Genomic DNA, 25,098 nt, shown 5'->3' on the forward strand with positions numbered 1-25,098 from the left:
CGTAAAACGCTACAGTGCCATCAGAAAGTGTTGGATCAAAGCATATCGGATTCCTTCCCAGCTCTGGAAGAAAACATGTCACTTCTAAATGAAAGAATGCAGAGAGAGAGAGAGAGAGAGAGAGAGAGAGAGAGAGAAATAGAAAGTTTGCTTCTTCTGCTGTAGTTCCCATGCCTTGCTTCTTCAGCTTTCTGATTCTTTAATTCAGAATTGCAGCTGAAATGGAAAACTTGGAGAGGACTAAAACTCTGGGGTATTAATAGGATGCAAAGAGGACACAGCATTTAATGCTTTCTGACATGGAGATGGCATTTGGACAATTCCCCCGGGAGTAAAGAATGCAGTCATACCTCGGGTTAAATGTGCTTCAGGTTGAGCGTTTCCAAGTTACGCTCCGCGGCGACCCAGAAGTAACGGAGCGTGTTATTTCCGGGTTTCGCTGCTCACGCATGCGCGGACACTCAAAATGACATCATGAAGCGGCAAAATGTGACCCGCGCACGTGCAGACACACAGTTGCGTCTTACGTTCTACTCAGGATGTGAACGGGGCTCCGGAACGGATCCCGTTCGCATCCAGAGGTACCACTGTATAAGAAGGGCCTGCTGGATCAGGCCAGTGTCCCATCCAGTCTTGCATCCTGCTCTCACAGTGACTGACCAGATGCCCATTATGGGAAACCCACAAGCGGGACCTGACCATAAGAGCAACTCTGCTGGCATTCAGAAGCATGGGCGCCTCCAGCTGTGAAGGAGAAGCATAGCCAATATCCATTGATAGCTTTCTCCTCCATGAATTTATCCAGTCGTCTTTTAAAGCCATCTAGGTTAACAGCCATCACCGTCTCCTGTGGCAAGGAGTTCCATAGTTCAACTCTGTGCTGCATGAAAAAGGACTTTCTTTTAACTGTTCTGAACCTTCCAACATTCAGCTTCACTGGCTCTTCATGAGCTCCAGCGTTAGCAGAGAGGGAGGAAAACTCTTCTCGGTCCAGTTTCCCCATGCCGAGAGTAATTTTATAAGCTTCTATCATGTCTTTCCAAAGAGGATCCGAGAGCTGGCGAAGGTCACTCCCAGATAACCGGTTTAACTGAGCTGTCATCCCGACCTATTTGAAGGGAGGTTAAACTCCACTGTACCAAGCCATTGTGTTCCCACGCTGAATTTCCCCATTAATCTCCTCACCGCAAAGGGTCATTTTTTAAAGGAAAATGGGCTTGTTGTGCCAAAGCACCGAATCCACTGGAACAGCAAACCTGAGTTATTTGGGACAAGATCCAAGCCCTGTTTGCAAAATAGCAGCAGCCTGGGAGCATCCTGGGTTTTAACCTCTGCAAGCATAGAGGCTCTGGGGGTCCCCAAAGGGTGGGAATACCCCCCAAATCCCACAGCTTGGAGATATCCGGCAAGACGGAGCCTCAGGACAACTTGGAAGCTCAAGCGACCCAGATTGTCACAGCTTCTCAGGGGTCTGTGTGGCTCTCACCACTGGCCCTTACATCGATGCTCCATCAATGACCCGAAGGTGGATTTCTGCCAAACAGCTACATTCCTGCCTGAGCAGTCTTGGGCGCTGAACGACAGCCTGCGGTCGCCTCAACGTGTCTCTGCGTTCTCTTCCAAATGGCTGTCAACCTGCGGGTGCTCAGGCTGTGGGTGTTTTCACCCAGGAAGCTAGCCTCCCTTGCTGCTCACCTCCAAATTCTTGCTGTTTGTCTGGAACTGGGGGAAGGCATTTGTAATGCAAATGAGCATCCTGGCCTAGGCCTGCCAACTGAAGCAAGAGGAAGCCCCCAGGGTGGAAAGGCTTTCTTAATGCAAGAGAAGGAGGGGGGGAGGTTCTGGCTTGCATGGTTTGTTTAGGGGCTTCCTGGGGAAATCTGACTGACCATGGGTGCAGGGGTGGGGGAGAGAGGGAGCTGAACAAGATAGAGCCTGCTTCTTTAATTCGTAGCATTTTCACCTTGCTCTTCAGCCAGAAAAAAGGCTCTCGGCACTGTCTGCAAATGTTCACAGAGTATCCCTGCTTATGATCTAAAAGGCACATGGCACAAAAGGAAAAGGTATCTGGAGGGAGGAGGAAAAACGCAGCTGGTTCTTCCTTAGTAAAGGGCCCCTCTGCCTCTCCTAGGCACTGTTGAACATGTCCTGTGGAGGTGGGTATTTTAGCCTGGAGAAGGAAAGGCTTAGAGGGGATACGATAGCCATTTTCAAATATCTCAAGGGCTGTCCCACGGAAGATGGAACCAACTTGTTTTCTCCTGCTCTGGAGGGCAGAACTTGAACCAATGGCTTGAAATGACGAAAAAGGAGATTCTGACTATACATGAGGAGGAACTTCGACAGTAAGAGCTGTTCAATAGTGGAACAGACTCCCTCGAGAGGTGGCGGACTCTCTCTCCTTGGAGATTTCAAAGCAGAGGTTGGAGGGCCATCTGTCAGGCGTTTTGTGATTCCCACTAGACAGTCCTATGGTTCTACGAAAGAGAAGGTGAGGTCATACTCCCGCCGGAGTGTCACTCAGTGCACAGCGAGATCCACCAATTTGAAGAACCAGTCCAGCTGTTTCATGGGATTACAGAGTTGGGGGAACCCAAAGGTCATCCAGTCCAACCCCCTGCAATGCAAAAATCACAGCTAAAGAATCCCTGGCGGACGGCCACCTCTGCTTAAAAAGTTCCAATCAAAGATCACCCACCGCCTTCATTCTTAGCCCCACGGTCCCAGGCACCAGGAGGCCAGCAAAAACTCCTGTGCTGACACACCCTCTGCATGAATGCACAGTGACAATCTTGGTCCAGGTTCAAAGCAAACAAGCACTTCTCTCTCCCTTGGGGCAGGGAGCCAACGCTCACGCCAGTCTCCATCTCCGGAAGGGCTGTTTATCTCTGCGGTTTTGCCTCTGCGAAGGTATGCGGTTTGGAAGGAACCTGACTCCGCCAGCCCCAGCACTGCAAGGCCCATTGTTTGCTTGAAACCCACCACCCAAAACCCCGCCTTTCAGGTGCTGTTATATAAATGGGCTGAAAGGAATAGCAGCTGCTCACTTGGAGGAGCCACAAAGGGCAGGAAATTGCCTGCTCAGAGTGCAGTGATCCCCTTCCACTTACGCTTGGTCCTCAGGATGTGAATCCAGGCCCTGGTGCCAAAATCCACAGGACGGGAGCCAAGAGGAGTGAGCCAAGCAGCTCACAAGAACGCACAAGCATTTGTGTGTCTGCTGAAAACCAGGAGATGATGCCACCCTCTCCAATTCCATCCTAGGGTGGCCTGGTGTGGTTGCCAAGAGATGTCTCAGGTTGCCAGCTGAGAAAGAGAGGCTCCCTCCAGTCTTGCTCAGGGGTGGCAGCCCTGTGGACCCCCCCACACATGGGAGGACTCCAAATCCCAGCAGGCCCAGCACCTAGCATGGCCAATGGCTAGGAAGGAGGATGGAAGTTGTGGTCCAAGAAGATCTAGAGCAGGGGCCAGCAAACTTTTTCAGCAGGGGTCCGGTCCACTGTCCCACAGACCTTGTGGGGGGCCGGACTATATTTTGGAAAAAATAATAATGAACGAATTCCTATGCCCCACAAATAACTCAAGGATACATTTTAAATAAATGGACACATTCTGCTCATGTAAAAACACAAGGCAGGCCCCACAAATAACCCAGAGATGCATTTTAAATATAAGGACACATCATTCTACTCATGTAAAAACATGCTGATTCCCAGACCATCCACAGGCCAGATTTAGAAGGCAATTGGGCCGGATCCGGCCCCCGGGCCTTAGTTTGCCTACCCATTATCTAGAGCAGCCTTTCTCAACCTGTGGGTCCCCAGCTGTTATTGGACTCCAACTCCCATCATCCCTGAGCTCTGGCCTTGCTAGCTAGGGGTGATGGGAGTTGTAGTCCAACAACATCTGGGGACCCGCAGGTTGAGAAAGGCTGCTCTAGAGGGTCCTAATCACCTGCTCTACCCAGAGATGCGGAGAGCTAAAAGTGCAACGCCAAAGATTTAGGCGCTGCCCTGGGCAAAGAAAGCCTCTCCAACATCTGGAGATGCCTGCTGCGGTGGAGGTGATGCTGCAGCCAGGAGATAGGGATGCCCTGGCAGCCGCTCCCCATCAGCGCTTCCTGCTGCAAGAAGGAGAAGGAGAAAAGGAGAAGGAGAAGGAGAAGGAGAAAAGGAGAAGGAGAAGGAGAAGGAGAAAAGGAGAAGGAGAAGGAGAAGGAGAAAAGGAGAAGGAGAAAAGGAGAAGGAGAAGGAGAAGGGGAAGGAGAAAAGGAGATGGGGAAGGGGAAGGGGAAGGGAAGAAGGAGAAGGGGAAGGGAAGAAGGAGAAGGGGAAGGGAAGAAGGGGAAGGGGAAGGGGAGAAGGAGAGAAGGAGAAGGAGAAGGAGAAGGAGAAGGGGAAGGGAAGAAGGTCTCGGCGCTTGATGCAGATCATTTCCATTCCGTCACTGCTGAAGCGCAGCAGGAATGCTAAACAAGGAGAAGTGGAGCTGGGGGCGCAAGGAGGTCACAGACTGATGGGGAACAGCTGGGCTGAAGAGAAGCCATCTCAACTGGAGGAGAAGTGGAGCAACAGAGGGGCAGGGGAGGAAAGGGAAAGCCTGCAGCCCAGGAAGGGACTGGCGAGGGGAGCAAAGGCCGCTGGGCCCTGCTCAGCAGCAGGCTTGCAAATCCTCTGTCTGCTGCCTCCAAAGAAAGGATGGAGAAACAGCACAACAGCCAGTCCTTGCTGTTCTACTCAAAGCTGAAAGTGCAGCAGCAGCTGCTCTGCTTCCAGACTCCTGGGATCCAGGCCATGCTTGGGGGCAGCAATGCTTCTGAATTCCAATGGCTGGGAAATGAAGGTGGGATTCAGGACCTGCTTGTGGGCCTCCTGGGGGCTCCTGATTGGCCACTGCGGGAACAGGATCTGGCCTTATCAAGCAGGGCTCTCCTTTTGAAAGCATCAGGCTGCAGGAAACTGAGTTGGATCATTCTAAGCATGATCTGACTCTCCCTAAGGTCCATATGGTTCAAGCCATGGTTTTCCCAGAAGTGATGTATGGAAGTGAGAGCTGGACCATAAAGAAGGCTGATCGCGGAAGATTTGATGCTTTTGAATTATGGTGCTGGAGGAGACTCTTGAGAGTCCCATGGACTGCAAGAAGATCAAACTTCTCCATTCTGAAGGAAATCAGCCCTGAGTGCTCACTGGAAGGACAGATCCTGAAGCTGAGGCTCCAATACTTTGGCCACCTCAGGAGAAGAGAAGACTCCCTGAAAAAGACCCTGATGTTGGGAAAGATGGAGGGCACAAGGAAAAAGGGACGACAGAGGACGAAATGGTTGGACAGTGTTCTTGAAGCTACCAGTATGAGTTGAGCAAACTGTGGGAGGCAGTGGAAGACAGGAGGGCCTGGCGTGCTCTGTTCCAGGGGGTCACAAAGAGTCGGACATGACTAAACAACAACAAGGGAGCTTCATGGGTCCATATGATTAGGGGATGGAGAAGGTAGATAGTTCACCTGCTCTCATCTGTCTTTACCTGCGTAGGGCTCCAGGTTGACGTTGAGCAGGTCTTTGCTCCCACATTCTGGCCCCAGCGTCCCGTTGTAGGTGAGAGTCCGGGCGCCAAACATAAGCCGGCATCGCCGCTCGGTGTCCGTGTTGTTGTTGATGACGGCAAAGACGTCAAAGTCGCACCCGTTGTTCATCCCTTCAGAGGCCTTGATTTTGACTTTCAAGCCCACTTCTGTTGGCGGGTAGACCTTCTGGTGCTTCGCCTTCTCAAAGACGGACCTCTCCTCCTCTGAGTCTGCAAAAATGGAAGCAGGAACAACTAAGGTACCTACAGGACCGCCTCTCCTGGTCTGCCCCGCAGAGGACCTTAAGGTCCATGAATAACTGTAGTTTAGAGGTCCCAGTTATTTGGTATCAGATACCAAATGTGCATGCACACAAAAGCTCATACCAATAACTAACTTAGTTGGTCTCTAAGGTGCTACTGGAAGGATATTTATTTATTTATTTATTTATTTATTTATTTATTTTATTTGATGTCCATTAAAAAAAATATTTTTAAATGGTATGGTTTGTACTGTGTGTGGCTTTGTGTATTTTGGTTGTAAACCGCTTTGACTTTTTTTTAATGAGACAGCGGTCCATAAATGTTTTTATAAATAAATACAGAAGTTTGGGAAACTGATGTGAATCCTCATCCTTACATTCAGAGACATGAATCTTTGTCATTATTGAAAGTTTGGAAAATGACTTCCGTAGGCATAGATTTCCCTGAATCTAGTATTCCCTCTAGTACGGTGCTGGAAGAGACTCTTGAGAGTCCCATGGACTGCAAGTAGATCAAACCTCTCCATTCTGAAGGAAATCAGCCCTGAGTGCTCACTGGAAGGACAGATCCTGAAGCTGAGGCTCTAATACTCTGGCCACCTCATGAGAAGAGAAGACTCCCTGGAAAAGACCCTCATGTTGGGAAAGATGGAGGGCACAAGGAGAAGGGGACGACAGAGGAGGAGATGGTGGGACAGTGTTCTCGAAGCTACCAGCATGAGTTTGACCAAACTGTGGGAGGCAGTGGAAGACAGGAGGGCCTGGCGTGCTCTGGTCCAGGGGGTCACGAAGAGTCGGACACGACTGAACAACAACAACAACAACAACAAGTATTCCCTCCCTCCCTCCCTCCCTCCCTGCCTCCCACTTATATACAACCCAGAGATGCTCTGGGTACCTTCTGGGTACTTGTAGTTGTGGGTGATGTCCTCCTTGGCATCTCTGCCCACGCTCTTGGTGCTGATGTGCTTTCCCACCAGAGAGGAGTAGGTGGTCCTTTTCCGAGACATGTCACTCTGCAGCATCAAATAGGCCACGTCTGCGTTGACCTCGGCGAAGACAAACTTCACGTCGTACTTCAGCTTCAGGTCTCCTTCCTTGACAGCTCGGACCGGAGTGGGGCCACAGCAATAGACTCCTGAAAGGAGAAAGAAGCCACCGACCAGAGGAATATTAAAACGTACACTGGCTGCGTTTAATTATTGTTGGAAATGATATGTTGAAAAGTAATGAAAAAATTATACATAAAAAAATAATCCATTCCAGACTTTTAAAAACAACCCCTAAAGCAGCCATTTAACATGAATTTTACTATCTAACGAGACCATTGATCCATAAAATGAAAGCAATAAACAATGTACTGCAGTCACACAATCAATCAATCAGTAGCTGAACTCGGTTCCACACAAAACAAAACAAAACAAAAAAGAGCCGCAAAAACAAAAACGCAAAATAAATAGCAAAAACAGACAGACCTCAGCGTAACACTCAAAATGAAAGTATGGCACTCAAAATGGAGTACATTTGGCTTCCAAAAAAAGTTCGCAAACCAGAACACTTACTTCCGGGTTTGCAGTGTCTGGGTTCCAAGTTGTTTGAGTACCAAGAAGTTTGAGAACCAAGGTCCCACTGTATGGAGCGTTAGGGGCATAATCAAGCCTCTTTTCTTTGTCCCTTAATTGCCTCCATTCCCAGCTCTGCAGAACCTCCCAGCCAAAGTGATGATAGGAAACTGCGTATAGGGCTCAGCGTACATATAGATACGTGCCTATCTGTAATAAGCGATTGTCATCGTTGCCTGCATTTCAGGCACCATTCCTTTTTTTTCTATTAAAGTTCTACCCTGTCCTTCAGTTAAGCAACACAGACAACCTCCTCCCAGCCCAAATCCTTTGGGGCCTGCCTATGGGGCTGAGAGCTGTAGCCCTAAACCTCTGCAAGGTGCTAGGATGGAGGAGGAGGCTATTGGCTGGCGCTCTGGGCAGAGATACCTTCGCTTTTTTCCTGGGGAGTAGGGTCCAAAGCCTGCCAGCCGTCATACCCGCCTGGGAGATCTGGGCGGGTCATCCAGGATTCGTTCCAGCAGTGATAATTCCTGTGGCAGGCAGAGAAAAGGGGGAGGGAGGGAGCGAAGTCCGATAAGAGAGGTACACTCTGCATTTCTCCAAAGGACCCTCACATTCCAGAGGCGTTTGGCACAGGCCCAGCTGGAAAATTCTCAGCTCCCCCCATGGAATTTCTCTCCTAGGTGTTCCTGAGGAGTGCCAGGCACCCTCGCTCTGCAAGATGCTTGAAAACCGTTATGGGATGCTCAAGTATCAGGCACCTCGTCAGCAGAGAAATCCTATCAACGCCTGAAATGCAAACTTTGCTGATGTCTGCCTGCTTCCAGCAGCACAACAGCTTTGACTTGAGGCGACAACAGGAGAAGCGTAGAATTATTTTTAATTTAATTTCTTATTATTTTCCGTTTTTTCTTGGTTTTCACACATTGCATTACAATACAGATGTACCAAAGCCAACACCATTTCCTCCCCATCCCCCCCTACATTTCTGTTTCCTCAATCCATCATATTATCCTTTTCTCCTTCCTCCCACTTCCCTCTGCCCCCACTCGATTTCCTCCACATTATACAATTTACAATAATCTTTGCATTCTACAATCTTCTCAAATCATCTATATATTCTTATTATCTTTCCTTACTAATTTTTCTTCCATACAGTACTTCACATTTTAATCTAGACATGTTAGCGTATCTTTTTTTGCCATATATTCATCAAAACATTTCCATTCCTTTTTAAATTTTTGATTCGACAGATTTCTTATTAAAGCAGTTAATTTTGCCAGTTAAGTTGGCAAAGATATACAAATTGAAATCCAATCTCTGTTGGAGATCTGGTGGAGAAATAGGAACAACAATACATATGTGGTGAAGGTGTGAGGAAATTAAGAAATTTTGGGTATTAGTACATGAAGAACTAAAGAAGATGTTGAAAATATCAATAACAAAGAAACCAGAGACATATCTCCTTGGATTGATAGTTGAAGAGATACCACGGGGGGGGGGGGGGGAGAGAACATTTTCCTTAATGCAAGTACAGCTGCTAGAATAGTGATTGCTACTAGGTGGAAGCTGTTAGGATATTTCCGTTCCACCTTAAAAGGGAGCAGGATGTTTGTGTCACAGCCTGCGTATTTCCTGTTCACAGGATGTTTCTGTTGTGTCTTTGCTTTCATTTCTCTCTCTGTGCCGGAGACACCGAAGCAGGCAGTCATGTTTTCTTTGTTCTGACCAACGCTAAATAAACTTGTAAATAATGCTCTCCTGTGTGCATCTTTCGCTGTGTGAATTCTGCTGATAGAACGTGCATCAGCTCTGGAATGTGGCAAGCTATTTCTGGAGCTCATGTCGCTAATTGCTGATACTGCGTGTTTACGGGAGATCGATGGATGTCCGGAGGCGACGTGGAGTCATGATGGACTATGTCTCCCTGGCAGTATCCCAACAGAAGTCACAAACTATACCCACAAAGGAGGAATGGATTTGTAAACTAAATGAATATTTAATTTTGGCAAAATTAACTGCTATAATGAGAATCGTGGAATTATAGAATGGGAAGAGAAGCACAATTCAAAGTGTTGGTGCTGACCTTTAAAGCCCTAAACGGCCTCGGTCCAATATATCTGAAGGAGCGTCTCCTCCCCCATCGTTCTGCCCGGACACTGAGGTCCAACTCCGAGGGCCTTCTGGCGGTTCCCTCACTGCGAGAGGCCAAGTTACAGGGAACCAGCCAGAGGGCCTTCTCGGTAGTGGCGCCCGCCCTGTGGAACGCCCTCCCACCAGATGTCAAAGCGATAAACAACTACCTGACATTCAGAGGACATCTGAAGGCAGCCCTGTTCAGGGAAGTTTTTAATATGTGACATTTTAGTGTATTTTTCATCTTTGTTGGAAGCCACCCAGAGTGGCTGGGGAAACCCAGCCAGATGGGTGGGCTACAAATAATAAATTATTATTATTATTATAGAATAACAGTAGGGTAGGGTTGGAAGGGATTGCCAGGGATCATCTAGTCTAACCCCTGCAATGCAGGAATCTCAGCTGAAAGTACCCCTGACAGATGGCTTTCCAACCTCTGCTTAAAAACCTCCAAGGAAGCCGTTGTTGTTGATTCAGTTGCTGCTTCCCTGCTAGCTGCACCAGGAACCCTAAAGTTCCTTCATGGACAGAGCCCAGCACCTCATAGCTAGGCAAGGCTATCAGACTGATGGGTCCAAGACGCCGCATGCATTTTCGGGGAATCCCAAACACCCGCCGGACCTCCACTCACCAGATGAGCTCCCGGTTGCCCTGCTGCAGCTTCCCGTTCTCATCCAAATACTGCTCTATGACCAGGTTGCCGTTGGTGTCGTGGGCAGAGTTGTAGTTCGTGACCACGCGCGTGGGGATCCCCAGGGACCTCAGCACTGGGAAGGGAGGGGGGCAGAAGAGGAAGAGGTGAACGATCCGTGGAACACGCCCAACAGACCCACCAAGCTCCCAAATGAGGGAGACACTCGCTCCTACAGCTGACTTTAAAAATCCACACAACTGCATGCAAGGCAATACAGATATACCTGCATTTGCAGTCATTCCGGTCCTACAGTGAAATATTAACAAGCAAAGAAGACAAAGGCAGAACTAGCTGCCTCATTCCCAAAGGCCAAGTTTATTATTTTATTTTAATTATTTATTAGATTTATATACAGCCCTTCGTCAGAAAATCTTAGGGCATTCACAAGATAAAAATACAAATAAATAGCTAAAGCCAAAGCAACAAAAAGCAACAAAACAATAGTTTGCCTCTGGTGTGCCCTGGGAGGGGGCATTGGGCATGGTCCCCCATGGAGAGGGTGAGGAAACGGCCCCCTGCTACAGAGAACGGTGGAACAGGGGGCTGTAGCATATACCAGAACCCCCAACGCACTTTAAAAAGAGAGCTTGTGTGTTTTGACATGGAGGAGCCTGTCGGACTTGCGTTTGACCGAGCGACTCCTCCGGTCGAGTCCTCCGAAATCGCCTCCGATGTGATTAATGACCTGAGCCTCTGATAAGGCTCCAAGCACGTTTCCCCATTACGCAGAGTATCCAGCACAGGGAAGGACAAGAAATATGAGCTACATGCTAAGAGTTTTACTACTAAGCTACGCAGACAGAAAAGAAATACACCCTCTCTCTGTGAAAGCAGAGAGCAACCGAAAAACAAAGGAACAGGAAACCAGTAAACATCACATCCGTCTCCTGTCTTCCATGAGACTTCCAACAGTCTGGAATCCCAGGAATGTAAACAGAGTCCTGTGACTCCAAGGGCACTGCACAGAGGCAACACACAGAAACCAACAGAGCCATGGTATTCCCCAAATGCTGTTTGTGATGGGGGTGAGCCAAGGAGGCCGCCCCTTTCTGCTTCCTCACTGAGGACCCCTCACCTGTGCAGGCCACAGCGGCAAAGACCCAGCACTGCCCGTACCGGACTGGCTGGCACCCATATTTCTGCCACCTCTGGAGGATGTCCACGCTCCCGTTCCAGGCCATGGGGCTCACGCCGTCGTCATACTGGTTGTCCCAGCGTCCAAACAGGATGCCTTGGTCATCGTTGCAGTTCACCTGCAGCCCAAGACACAACAAGAGGAGGAGGATGTGAACAGGTGGCTCAGGAGCTGAAGGAACCATTTGCACAGATTGGGTGGGGTTTCCTGAGTCCAGGTGCAAAACAGCTTGGAGCCAAGGGAGCCTATTTATCTGCCCAAAGCCTGAGGCTGTCTTTGGAGGTCCAGTCCGGGTACCTCTACTGAGTGGGTACCCCAGTTATGGAATATCCTTCCCTGGGAGGCCTGCCTGACACCATCTTGTGGTCTTTCCCCCTGTTCATCTTCAAAACAACTTACAGAGCCATTTTTTGAAACCTGCATTTATTTGATGGTGCTGTGAGCTCTGCTTTCATTGTCTTTACAGTTGTACCCTGAATCCCAAAATTTTTTACACCTCACTTGGGAAGACAGGCAAACTAATGCCATTGTACTGGAAGAAGCAAAGATCACCAGTGTGGAAGCAATGATTCTTCAACATCAACTTGGTTGGACTGGTCATGTTGTGCGGATGCCTGATGATCGTCTTCCAAAGCAACTACTCTATTCCCAGCTTAAAAATGGAAAGTGTAATGCTGGTGGTCAACAAAAGAGGTTCAAAGGCTGTCTCAAGGCAAATCTTTTAAAATGTAGTATAAACACCGACAACTGGGAAACACTGGCCTGCGAGTGCTTCAGTTGGAGAACAGCCTTTACCAAAGGTGTCACTCAAACGCAGGACGCAAGGGAGAAACGTGCTAAGAGGAAGGCATGCTTGGCAAACCCTCACCATGATCAGCTCTTGCCCGGAAACCTATGTCCCCACTGTGGAAGGACGTGTGGATCCAGAATTGGCCTCCACAGTCACTTACGGACTCATTGTTAGAAGCATGCATATGTACTCAGTACTTGGTTTGGGCCCCTTTTGCATCAATTACTGCCTCAATGCGGCGTGGCATGGATGCTATCAGCCTGTGGCACTGCTGAGGTGTTATGGAAGACCAGGATGCTTTAATGGCAGCCTTCAACTCTTCTGCATTGCTCAGTCTCATGTCTCTCATCTTTCTCTTGGCAGTGCCCCATAGATATTCTAATTTTCCGAGTTTCGCCTGTACTTGCAGAACTACGGTAATTACCTGAAGTAAGATAAAGGCAGCAGCATCTCTGATACACGTTTCAGAATGCAAGTGTCCCCTAACACATAATTCTGTGTTATCTTATTTTGCAACCAGCTCACAGGCAGGAGTTTGGGCCATTTCAGCTTCGCAGGAAAGCCCCTGAGTGTGTGAGGAGGACTCGGCTCTCTGTGGGGCTGGCAGAAGACAACGCGAGCATCTCCTTAGGACTGGGCAGAAGCTGCCTGGGGAGGCTGCCGCTGGCACGGTCACCCACGTGGAGGGCCTGTCCTCTTGCTCCAAACTCACCATGGCGCTCACTACCCTGCTGATATAGACAGGGCTGTTGCGTCGGGAGCAGTCCTTGTCCTGGTTTCGGAGAAACTTGGGGTTGGTGTCCAACAGCTGGAGGCAGATGTCCAGAATTTCATCTTCAAACTAATCCAGAAGGAGAAGGAAGGCATAAGAGGAAGACATCATCATCATCATCATCATCATCACGGGAACTTACAAAAAGTGAAAGAGCACCAGCAAACCCCACATACATGCATTAAACCAAGGGGGGGTTTACATTAAAACATCTCACCAACTCTAAAAGTGCGTAGTTTAAAGCCAAAGGCCTGGTGAAAGAGGAATGATTTCCCTGGTGACTGAAGATATATGATGATGGCACCAGGCGAGCCTCCCTGAGGAGAACATTCCACAAGCAGGGAGCCACCACTAAAAAGGCCCCGTTCTCATGTTGCCGCCCTCCGGGCCTCTTGTGAAATAGGCAAACAAAGAAGGGCTTCAGATTGCAGGGTCTGGGTTGGTGAATAGGAGGAGAGCTATATAAGGCTTTAAAGGTCAAAATTCGGCCCAAAAACTAATGGGTAGCCAGTGCTGTCAGACAGTACCAGGAAATGAAAAAGAAAACACCCAGGTTTTTCTTATTTCCCTGGACTGCAATACATCAGGAATAAAGCAAACTAGACAAGTTGCTGGATCATGGAAGTCTCCACCCCTACCTCGCTCTCTAAATAGCCACAATCAGTATTACAGCTGTGCCATGTGGAGAGGAGGGGGTTAAACCTTCCTTGTCACTACTAAAATCACCACTACATTCCCACATCTATTTGCTGTGAGGGGAAAGGACCCATCTTAGCCAAAGGATGCCTGCTGTATGTCTTCCTGCCTGGTGCAGATGAGGAACACCACAAACAAATACCATGGACAATCTGGAGAGATATAACTTATGGATTAGGAAAGAATATGCAGTTGAAAAGGTTGACCGTAGGACCCATGGAGTGGCGCGTGGGAAGTCTGGAGATTCAGAGAAATCTCTAAATATGGATATGTATTTTGTATTGTCATAATTCTACACTTGTAAAATCAGATAAAAATTGTTTGAAAAAAAGGAAAAAAGAACACCACAAATGCCTCCCTGAATCCAGCACAAGGTCCATCAAGTCAGCCATCGAAATCAGGGAAGGGGTGTGTTTTTCAGGCCCCAAGCGGACGGGGACAAACAAACCTGTCCAAATGCGGGTGCACATGTCAAAGGCATATATTAGCCGTTGAGTCCAAGAAAAACCTGGACACGTCTGAGTGCAACACATTTTTCTCCACTTTGAGGAGAGTTTCCCTTTCTGGCAAGGAAGGGGGAAATAAGGAGGGAAGCTGAGCATGGTTACGGATTGATTAAAATCCAAAGCTGTGTGTTGCTGCAGAGATCTCAGCGGCTCCACATGCCCATTGGGTTGTCAAACTGCATTTTAAAAGCTCTCTTAACGCGTGTGATTATCAGGCTAATTGTCCCACTGAGTTCATAGCATATTCTCTCTCTCTCTCTCTCTCTCTCTCTCTCTCTCTCTCACACACACACACACACACACATACATACACACACAGCTAGCTCCTTTTTCTTTGCCATGACACCCTCCCTCAAGGAAGATGGGACCAGGGCAACAGGACAGAGTCCGAGGGAATTTAACCCTGGTTGCTTCCCTAACAACCAAGAATTCAGGGATACTCTATAGGTGGCAACGTATCATTTAAACCCACAGCAAGGACTCTTGATACTGGGGGGGGGGGGGGGCTGTGACAACTCACCCCCTGCACTAGGTGTAAATCAGAGCTGAGGCACAATGGAAACAAAAACTGTGTTTTTATTAAACTCTCAGAGCGGGATAAAGCGTGACCAGTTCAGCATTAAAGCCACAGTACTGGTTTTCTGTCTGAAATGCCAGTTCAGGTTTGAACACGAACTGTGCTTGCAATCCTCCACTACAGAACTGTTTATATAAAAACAATTATAGAAATGTAGAGTTGGAAGGGGTCCAAAGCGTCATCACCCTGCAATAACACAGGAGGAACAGCTAAGGACCATCCACTTTTCCTTTTCCTGCAAAAGCACCTCTAGCCCTTTGAGGGACACTTTCCCTCCACCTGCGGGAATTGGACAGCTTTATCCTACCTGGATAAAGTAGTGAGAGCATGGAAGTGAGAGCTGGACCATAAAGAAGGCCGATCGCCGAAGAATGGATGCTTCTGAATTGTGGTGCTGGAGGAGACTCTTCAGACCTCATCAAACGTATCCATTCTGAAGGAAATCAGCCCTGAGTGCTCACTGGAAGGAAAGATCCTGAAGCTGAGGCTCCAAGACTTTGGCCACCTCATGAGAAGAGAAGACTCCCTGGAAAAGACCCCGATGTTGGGAAAGATGGAGGGCACAAGGAGAAGGGGACGACAGAGGACGAGATGGTGGGACAGTGTTCTCGAAGCTACCAGCATGAGTTTGACCAAACTGCAGGAGACAGTGGAAGACAGAAGTGCCTGGCGTGCTCTGGTCCAGGGGGTCACAAAGAGTCGGGCACGACTAAACGACTAAACAACAACAACAACATCCTACCTGGCAAACCCGTAAGAACAGCTAGCTACTTCCATGGCCAGGCCCTGACTCCAGGTTAAATTCTCGCTTACCATCCTTATTCTGTCCTGATCGGCCAGAATCAGCTCCCACCATGACTGGCTAAGGATCTGCCAGATGATGACCCAACGATCATGTGTCAATTACCCCCCCCCCCCACACACACCATTAATTGATCAGGCCGGGGGCTCATTGAAGACAGCATCCTCTTCTGACAGTGGCTAACCAGATGCTCATTGGAATCCCCACAAGCAGAACCTGGGTTCAAGACCACTCTCTCCCTATGTGATCTGCAGCAACTGATACACTGCCAATTAGCTATTTTCATTTTTATCACATTTATGCGCCAACTTTCCAGCAAGGAGCACGAATTGGTGTGCATCGTGTGCAACAGCAACCTTGTGAGGTAGGCTATGCTGATAAAAATAATTTATAATAATTTATTATTTGTACCCCGCCCATCTGGCTGGGTTTCCCCAGCCACTCTGGGCGGCTTCCATAGAAACAAAAAATACACTAAAATATCACAGATTAAAAACTTCCCAGAACAGGGCTGCCTTCAGATGTCTTCTGAATGTCAGGTAGTTATTTATCGCTTTGACATCTGATGGGAGGGGGTTCCACAGGGCGGGGGCCACCACCGAGAAGGCCCTCTGCCTGGTTCCCTGTAGCTTTGCTTCTTGCAATGAGGGAACCGCCAGAAGGCCCTCGGTGCTGGACCTCAGCGTCCGGGCAGAATGATGGGGGTGGAGACGCTCCTTCAGGTATACTGGGCTGAGGCTGTTTAGGCGCTAACTGACGCATGGTCAGCTTCATGGCTGGTAGGGATTTGAACCCGCATCTCCCACATCCTAGTCTAACCACTGCACCATCTATAATGGCTAGGAAACACTGATAGACTTCTTCTATGTGTGAAGCTGAGACTCCAATACTTTGGCCACCTCATGAGAAGAGAAGACTCCCTGGAAAAGACCCTGATGCTGGGAAAGATGGAGGGCACAAGGAGAAGGGAGCGACAGAGGACGAGATGGTGGGACAGTGTTCTGGAAGCTACAAACATGAGTCTGACTAAACTGCGGGAGGTAGTGGAAGACAGGAGTGCCTGGCGTGCTCTGGTCCATGGGGTCACGAAGAGTCGGACACGACTGAACGACTAAACAACAACAACATGTGTTTACCAGAGGCAAACCTTCCATTTGGCGCTCTATCCATATGCACACACACACACACACACTTCTTATTTCCTGCATTTTGCCAAAATGCTGAAGAAAATGCAGATGGCCTGCAGCCAGTCTTGAGAGCAGGGACTCCTTTCAGCCCCCTAAACCATTAGCAACCTACACCTATCTTGCTTCTCTACAGCACCCCACAGGACTTCCACGTTGACCTACAAACCCGGGGAATTTTTCCGTGATCCCTTGGGCAGGATGGAACCTGCAGGGCATCAGGGATGGTGCTGAGGAAGCTGATTCATGAGAAGGTGCTCAGCCCAGAAGCTTTTGCTCCAAGCCGCCTGGAATGTGCTGGAGGTTGAACCCACTTATGAGGAAGAAGTTGAAAAGAGTGGCCTGGTCTGACTAAGAACTGAAAGGGAGTTTTTGTCTCTCAGTTTAGGATTTCCACCTACTGAGAGCTCAGTAGGGTTGGTTAGATGGGGTGAGCAGTAAAGGTAAAGGACCCCTGGATGGTTAAGTCCAGTCAAAGGCGACTCTGGGGTTGTGGCGCTCATCTTGCTTTCAGGCCAAGGGAGCCAGGGTTTGTCCACAGACAGATTTCCAGGTCATGTGGCCAGCAGGACTAAACTGCTTCTGGCACAATGGGACACCGTGATGGAAACCAGAGCGCACGGAAACGCCGTTTACCTTCCCACCACAGTGGTGCCTATTTATCTACTTGCACTGGTGTGCTTTCAAACTGCTAGGTTGGCAGGAGCAGGGACAAAGCAATGGGAGCTCACCCCGTCGCGGGGATTCAAACCGCCGACCTTCCGATCAGCTAAGATGGGGAAGCGGGACTGGCAAGGCCCATCATTGATGAGATGTGGGAACAAAAAGAAAGCTAATGCTATTCTAGGCTCCATCAAGAGAAGTCAAGCATCCAGCTAAAGGATGTTTTAGCTGTGATTCCATGCCTGATGGCCACCCAACCTCTGCTTAAAAACCTCAAGGGAAGTAGAGTTCACAATCTCCCAAGGGAGACTGTTCCGTTGGAGGGTATGGAGTTATGTGAGCCAAGGAGATAAGTAATTATACAACCTTTGGAAGACATCTGAAGGCATAGGGAAGTTTTTAAATGTTTTGTTATGTTTATATAAACAGTGGTACCTTGGTTCTCGAACTTAATCTGTTCCAGGAGTCCACTCAATTCCCAAAACAGTTCAAAAACCAAGGCATGGCTTCTGATTGGCTGCAGAAGGATGTTCGGCTTCTGAAAAATGTTCGCAAACCGGAACACTCACTTCCGGGTTAGTGGCGTTCAGGAGCCAATTAGTTCAGCAAGTAAACCATTCGGGAACCAAGGTTCCACTGTATATTTAAAGCCGCCCAGAGTGGCTGGGGCAGCCTGTTGTTGTTGTTGTTAAATAGGATGCCCCTATTTTCATTTTGAATTCTGGTGCTGGAGGAGACTCTTGAGAGTCCCATGGACTGCAAGAAGATCAAACCGATCCATTCTGAAGGAAATCAGCCCTGAGTGCTCACTGGAAGGACAGATCCTGAAGCTGAGGCTCCAAGACTTTGGCCACCTCATGAGAAGAGAAGACTCCCTGGAAAAGACCCTGATGTTGGGAAAGATGGAGGGCACAAGGAGAAGGGGACGACAGGGACGACAGAGGACGAGATGGTTGGACAGTGTTCTGGAAGCTACCAGCATGCGTTTGACCAAACTGCGGGAGGCAGTGGAAGACAGGAGTGCCTGGCGTGCTCTGGTCCATGGGATCACGAAGAGGTGGACACGACTAAACGACTAAACAATAACAATTTTCATTGGAGAAATGTTGGAAGGTATTCAACAGCTCTTTCCATCCAGCATTCTGTCCTCACTGTGGCCAACCAGATCAGATGCCTCTATTGGGAAAGACACAAGCAGGATTCGAACACAGGACCCCTCTCCAGCAACTGGGATTCAGAAGCACCTCTGCTTCTGACTGTGGAGGCAGAGTAGAGTCCTCCTGGCTAGGAGCCTCCTGGAGAAAATCCTTCAGTGGGGTCCCATTTCTCAAAGCCGCAACGACCAGGACTTTGGCAGAGCCTGATGCACATTTTATTCACGGCTGCAGAACCTACGGAGGGCAAGAGATTCTGGCACCGAGAGTGGCAGCGGACGCCACTTTGAAGGACTTTCTCAGGCATCGGAGAGAGTGACAACTGGCTGCCTCGTCTGGAGGCGTCAGAAGCGGTTTTTATCTCGCCGTCCAGGAAGAGGAGTTGGGCAGGCTGACAGCCAGCCAGGATGCCTCTGGCCTGTTTGTGCAGCAGAGATTAGATGCTCGCTGAAGCCTCAGATAAGAACGGAGAACTCCAGGGAGCAGCTTCCCCCCTGTTCTGGCCCCATAGAAAGGCGAAAGGAGGGGAGGGGGCAGCTGTGAGCCAAAGCACAGTTTGGCTCAATGAACAGTCCCAAGCTGCTGCCCTCCAGAATTAGGCAAATTCATGCAGGAGAGGACCCGGAGAGTTACGGTCTGCCTTCGGTCTGCGCATGAATACCAGGTGCTGGAAGCCACAGGAGTTGTTCTGGTGCTCGATTCCTGGTTGTGGGTTTCCCATTGGGCATCTGGGGCAGAGGCAGCCATGCTCAGCACCTGCCCTTGCCTTCCTCTGTGAAATTGTTTGTGTGGCTATGGGGCGACCATACCCAAAAGGAGACTTTTGGATCAAGCCTGACAGCCATTGAATTGCCCAGCGCACGGCTGATTCCCCTGGCAGATCTTGCCCCAATGCTGTGGTGTTTTCCTCCCTTTCATGTCCTTGGCTGTCATCCGGATCAGTTTCAGACTCTCTGATTTCTCCTCATGTGCAGGCTTGCTGTATATGGATTTGATCTGTTTTTATTCTCTTTGAATATCTGCATTTGCTTCCTGTTTGTACTGGAGAGCTCCAGGAATGCTGGACTGGGTGATGCGATGATGAACGTTTTGTACAGTCCGATGTTTGCACTTGTTCCTGTTGCCTTCTGGCACACGTCCGAAGCAAATACAACAACCTGGAACCCAAAAAGCTAGTGCAAAGTGTGTTATCTTTGGCTCCATTTCACAAACGGAGGAACTGAGGCTGTGGGGTACAGCTTTGCCCAAGGTGACATGTCCCTGTGAGGATCATCAGGACTCTGAGATCTTGGTTTAACTTGCTACCCTATCCTCTAAAATAGCCTTTGCCAACGTGGTGCTCTCTTGCCAGCACTGAGAGAGTTGTAGCGTAAAACATCTGGAAGGCATTAGATTGGCTCTAAAAGTGCCTGCAAAATGGTTGTTTCTGGCTGAGGACCTTCTGTTCTCTCCTTATCATATGCTTGAATCTGGAGATGGATTGTGTCCTACATTGTTGCCTCAGGGCTGGAGAATCGGACTTGCCCAAGACATTTTGCTGCCTGAGGCAAAGGACAAGATATTCCCTCTCTCCCTAGCCCATGGTCAAAGCCCACCAGATGGTCAGATGCATCTTATTTCAACGGTGTCAAGTGGGCAGCATCCTTTGCTACGCCCAAGAGACGCTGGCCAGGTTAGAGCTGGCCCTGTGAAATAAGCTCAAATACCTCCCTGTTTCTGCCCACTCTGCAGCATCTGCCGCCTGAGGCAACTGCTTAATGGTAGAGCCAGACTATCTAGATCAGCGGTTCTCAACCTGTAGGTCCCCAGATGTTGTTGGACTACAACTCCCATCACCCCTGAGCTCTGGCCTTGCTAGCTAGGGATGATGGGAGCTGTGGTCCAACAACATCTGGCGACCCGCAGGTTGAGAACCACTGATCTAGATCATAGGTAGGCAAACAAAGGCCTGGGGGCCGGATCCGGCCCAATAGCCTTCTAAATCCGGCCCGCGGACGGTCCAGGAATCAGTGTATTTTTACATGAGTAAAATGTGCGCTTTTATTTAAAAGGCACCTCTGGGTTATTTGTGGGGCCTGCCTGGTGTTTTTACATGAGTAGAAGGTGTGCTTTTATTTAAAATGCATCTCTGGGAATTCGTTCACTTTTTTTTCTTTTTCAAAATATAGTCCGGACCCCCACAAGGTCTGAGGGACAGTGGACCGGCCCCCAGCTGAAAAAGTTTGCTGACCCCTGATCTAGATGGCCACCAGCTTCCCCTCAGCAATGCAGCTCTGTTGCTAGACAGCCCTGCCTCCCACATTCCAAACCAAACATTTGGGAACATTTGCACATACCCAAGGGATGCCCATCTTTTATGACTCTGCATGCACAGAATTTCATGTGGGTCATGTTGCTCCTGCTAACGGATACAAAACCTGGACTCCAGTGTGCAATGCTATGCAAGCTATGCAGAATTTCCCCTGACCCCGACTGGGTTCAATGATCTATAGCCTCTCTCCCATTCTCTCTCTCCTCTCTCTCTCTCTATCTCTATCTCTCGGTTCCTGCAAGTTCTGGAGTCAGCAATTTCACATCCAGAAAAGTGTGGGATTCTTTCGTTGGCCCAGAAAGGTCCTCAGTATGTATGTTTCAGCTTGTTGGGTTTCACCCATTTGAGATGAATTTCTGTGATGATAATAATAATATTATAATTTATTATTTATACCCCGCCCATCTGGCTGGGCTTCCCCCGCCACTCTGGGCGGCTTCCAACAAAATATTAAAATACTGTAATAAATAAAACATTTATTATTATTATTATTATTATTTATACCCAGCCCACTCTGGGCAGCTTCCAACAGAACACTAAAATACAATAACCTATTAAACATTAAAAGCTTCCCTAAACAGGGCTGCCTTTAGATGTCTTCTAAAAGTCTGGTCATTGTTTTTCTCTTTGACGTCTGGTGGGAGGGCGTTCCACAGGGCGGGTGCCACTACCGAGAAGGCCCTCTGCCTGGTTCCCTGTAACTTGGCTTCTCGCAGCGAGGGAACCGCCAGAAGGCCCTCGGCGCTGGACCTCAGTGTCTGGGCTGAATTATGGGGGTGGAGATACTGCTTCAGGTATACAGGTCCGTGATATTTAAAAGACCATTGGCATCAGATAAAATGAAGTCCTTCTTCATTTGACGTGAAGATCTTAGTTTCAATCATTGAGCAGACGTCAGAGGTCAGTTATGGATCAGAAACCGGGACAGTGCCCCGTTTCGACGTATTCTTCTTCATCAGCTGGAATCATCGTTACAATTTACTATTCATTTGCATGTAGGGACCACTCCCACTTTTGAAACTTATATTGGCCAGAGTTCTTGGTGTGCTTTTTTTCTTGTTATATTTATAGCCAAAGACAGCTACATCCACCATGAATTTATCTAACCCCCACTTAAACCCTTCAGAGTTGGCAGCCATCACTGGAACTTGTGGCGGTTTGACCGGGTGCTTTGCGAAGAAGCACATTCTTTTATCTGTCCTGTCTCTCCAAAAGGAAACAAAATCATTCTGGCAGCTCCATTTCCACGCTCTCCTCTCTAAACCTTTGTAAGGGTTACATTTTTAAAAACTCACCCCATATGCTTTTAAATCTACTGTCATCCACCCAAAGCCTTTGGAAACTTCGGGTTCTGGGAGGAATTGGATTATTTCTGTGCAAGAGAACAGCATGACAGGAGCCAAAGTAATCCATGAGTGGGTGCAAAGACAGATGGGTGAATGATGAAAGCACTTCTGGCATAGACCATCAGAGGACGGAGCCCTTTGGGCAGAAGGCAGAGCTGTTTTGAAAACTGTTATGTACTGAGTTGAATAGGATCCAAACTGCAGCAGTCTGATTGGTCCTAGAACAATAAGATTCAGAATGCAGCAGTCTGATTGGTCCTAGAACAATGCAGCAGTATGATTGGTTGGCAGGAACCACCCAATCATGCTCCAGATATAAGTGAATCCACAACCTGATTGGCTTACAGTAGAATTCCAGAATTAGCCAATCATGTGCAGCCCATTGTGTAAATAATGTATATAAAGCAGATACTTTGAGGGGGCTTTGATTCATTCCTCCTCACCACCATGAGCTGAATAAAAAGCATGAAATCACTTTGCGACTCTGAGTATATTTCAAAAACCATTGCCTGAAGAGCTGCAGAGTGTTGTGAAAATGTTTTGATCCACTTCAGTCTCTTCTGTGTCCTTTTTTTCTAAAGCTTGCTGAGGAATTTCAGCCTTTTGCATGCCTTCTCTCTCCATCCCAGGGGGCATCTGCCAGAAACTCCTCATATTGCCTCTCTCCTATTTTGTGGAACATTCTCTAAGAGGACGATAGACAGGCAAGTTCTCTGCTCAGGTATCTGATGGTGCCATTTACACTCCTGGAGTGCCTGTTTTCAACCAAATGCAGAGGGGCTTGGACTAATGGATCCTTTGTGCCCCTCTTCCGGCTCCCCACGTGCTTCGCAAAAGGGCAGCAGAGGGCAAGGAAGCAACTCACCTGGCCAAAGTTCCATGGGATCGAGTAGATGTAATCCTTGGATCCCTGGTAGATCTGGCCATGCTGGGTCAAGACGTATTCCACACGCTGCTCTTCGCTCTCCAGGAAGACAGAGTCCGCTGCGGGGAAAAGATGCCGTCAGAAGAGGAAGGCGGAAAAGGCCTCGGAGGAGAGGGATGGGGGAGAGGCCGTGTGGTGTAGTGGTCAGAGCGTTAGTCTAGGACCGGGGTGACCTGGGTTCGAATCCCCACTCGGCCAAAACGTTCATGGTGTGTGTCCTTGGAGGCCAGTCACTGCCTCGCAGCTTAAACCTACCTCACAGGGCTGTTGTGGGGATTAATGAGGACTAGAATGTGGTCTAAACCACAGAGCCTAGGGCTTGCCGATCAGAAGGTCGGCGGTTCAAATCCCCATGACAGGGTGAGCTCCCGTTGCTCGGTCCCTGCTCCTGCCAACCTAGCAGTTTGAAAGCATGTCCGAGTGCAAGTAAATAGGTACCGCTCCGGCGGGAAGGCAAACAGCGTTTCCGTGCGCTGCTCTGGTTTGCCAGAAGCGGCTTAGTCCTGCTGGCCACTTGACCCAGAAGCTGTACGCCAGCTCCCTCGGCCTATAGAGCGAGATGAGCGCCACAACCCCAGAGTCATCTGCAACTGGACTTAACTGTCAGGGGTCCCTTTATCTTTACCTAGAATGTTTATAGCCCAATTTTTCCTCCTAGGTAAAAGGTAAAGGTAAAGGACCCCCGGGGGGAAAAGTCCAGTCAAAGGCAACTACGGGGTTGCATCTCGCTTTGAGGCCAAGGGAGCCAGCATTTGTCCACATAAAGTTTTCCAGGTCATGTGGCCAGCAGGACTAAACCGCTTCTGATGCAATGGGACACCATGAGAGCACATGGAAACACTGTTTACCTTCCTGCCACAGCAGTACCTATTTATCTACTTGCACTGGTGTGCTTTTGAACTGCTAGGTTGGTAGGAGCAGGGACCAAGCAATGAGAGCTCACCCCGTGGCAGGGATTCAAACTGCCGAGCCTCTTTCCGGCAAGCCCAAGAGGCTCAGTGGTTTAGACCACAGCGCCACCCACATACGTGATTCTAGCCTTCATTTAACCCCCACAACAACCCTGTGAGAAGCAAGCACTGGCCCAAGGTCACACAGTGAGCTTCATGGCTGGGGGGAGAGATTTGGTCCTAGGCGAACACTCTAACCACTGCATTGCACTGTCTCTGGGAAAGCCTAGAAACTGAGAAAGCAGATCCCTTCTGATGTCATCAAGGACAGTGGGATGACCCGGGAGCAGAGCCCCAGCAACACGGCAAAGAATCTTGGAGCAAATATTGCAGATTGCTCCAGCTGCTCCTTCAAGTAAACGGAATCTAAATTCAGGTAGGCAGCCCAGTTGGTCTAACACAGTCGAAATAAATAAAAAAATTGTCCAGTAGCACCTTAGAGACCAACTAAGTTTGTTCTGGGTATAGGTTTTCGTGTGCATGCACACTTCTTCGGATACCTTCAGATTTGCACACGAAAGCTTATACCCAGAACAAACGTAGTTGGAATCTAAAATAATCCTCCATTTTGCTCTGCTCTGTGTGTCTGTTCCAATTTAGCATCCAAACCCCGTGGGTGCATTTCAACCTTTGAACACTGACACAGAGAAAGGTAGTAAGATAACACTCATCGGCAGCATCATATGGGATAATGAAAAGACACGACAGAAATGCAAAGTGTTGCCAGCAATGTTGCCGCCCAGGTCAGAATGTGCTTGACTGCGATAATAGGAGGGGGGGGTGGACTGTAACACTTTCAACACAGTTTGCTGGGGAGTGTGGTCTCCCTGCACTAGAAACACAAAGCCTTGTCTGGGGGAGGAGGCAGTGGGGGAGCAGGAGATGCTGCCCGCCCGTGTAGACAATACTGAAGTAGATAGACCAATGGTCTAACTCTCTCCAAGCCAGCTTCCTTCCAAACGGGTCTGCCTCCTTCTAACTGTCCCAGGCTTCTGCAGCCCTTCAGCCTGAGATCCCTTTAAACTGGAGTTCCTACAGACTGGAAGTAGGAACCTTCTGCACTCAGAG

General features: G+C 48.8%; 1 protein-coding gene across 2 annotated transcripts in view; it reads right to left on the bottom strand.

Annotated features, from left to right (window-relative positions):
- Window positions 1-25,098, bottom strand: part of TGM2 (transglutaminase 2) — a 69,974-nt gene that overhangs the window by 6,856 nt on the left and 38,020 nt on the right. For both annotated transcript variants that reach the window (XM_083447408.1, XM_083447409.1), the window contains 7 exons: window positions 23,021-23,139; window positions 12,857-12,985; window positions 11,295-11,472; window positions 10,157-10,292; window positions 7,816-7,919; window positions 6,723-6,962; window positions 5,523-5,792 (listed from right to left, as the gene is read on the bottom strand). In XM_083447408.1, coding sequence (XP_083303534.1) covers window positions 5,523-5,792; window positions 6,723-6,962; window positions 7,816-7,919; window positions 10,157-10,292; window positions 11,295-11,472; window positions 12,857-12,985; window positions 23,021-23,139 — 1,176 coding nt within the window. The remainder of the gene's footprint in view (window positions 1-5,522; window positions 5,793-6,722; window positions 6,963-7,815; window positions 7,920-10,156; window positions 10,293-11,294; window positions 11,473-12,856; window positions 12,986-23,020; window positions 23,140-25,098) is intronic.

The sequence above is a fragment of the Podarcis tiliguerta genome (genome assembly GCF_965153285.1).
Source record: "Podarcis tiliguerta genome assembly, chromosome: 6".
Classification (NCBI taxonomy): Eukaryota; Metazoa; Chordata; class Lepidosauria; order Squamata; family Lacertidae; genus Podarcis; species Podarcis tiliguerta.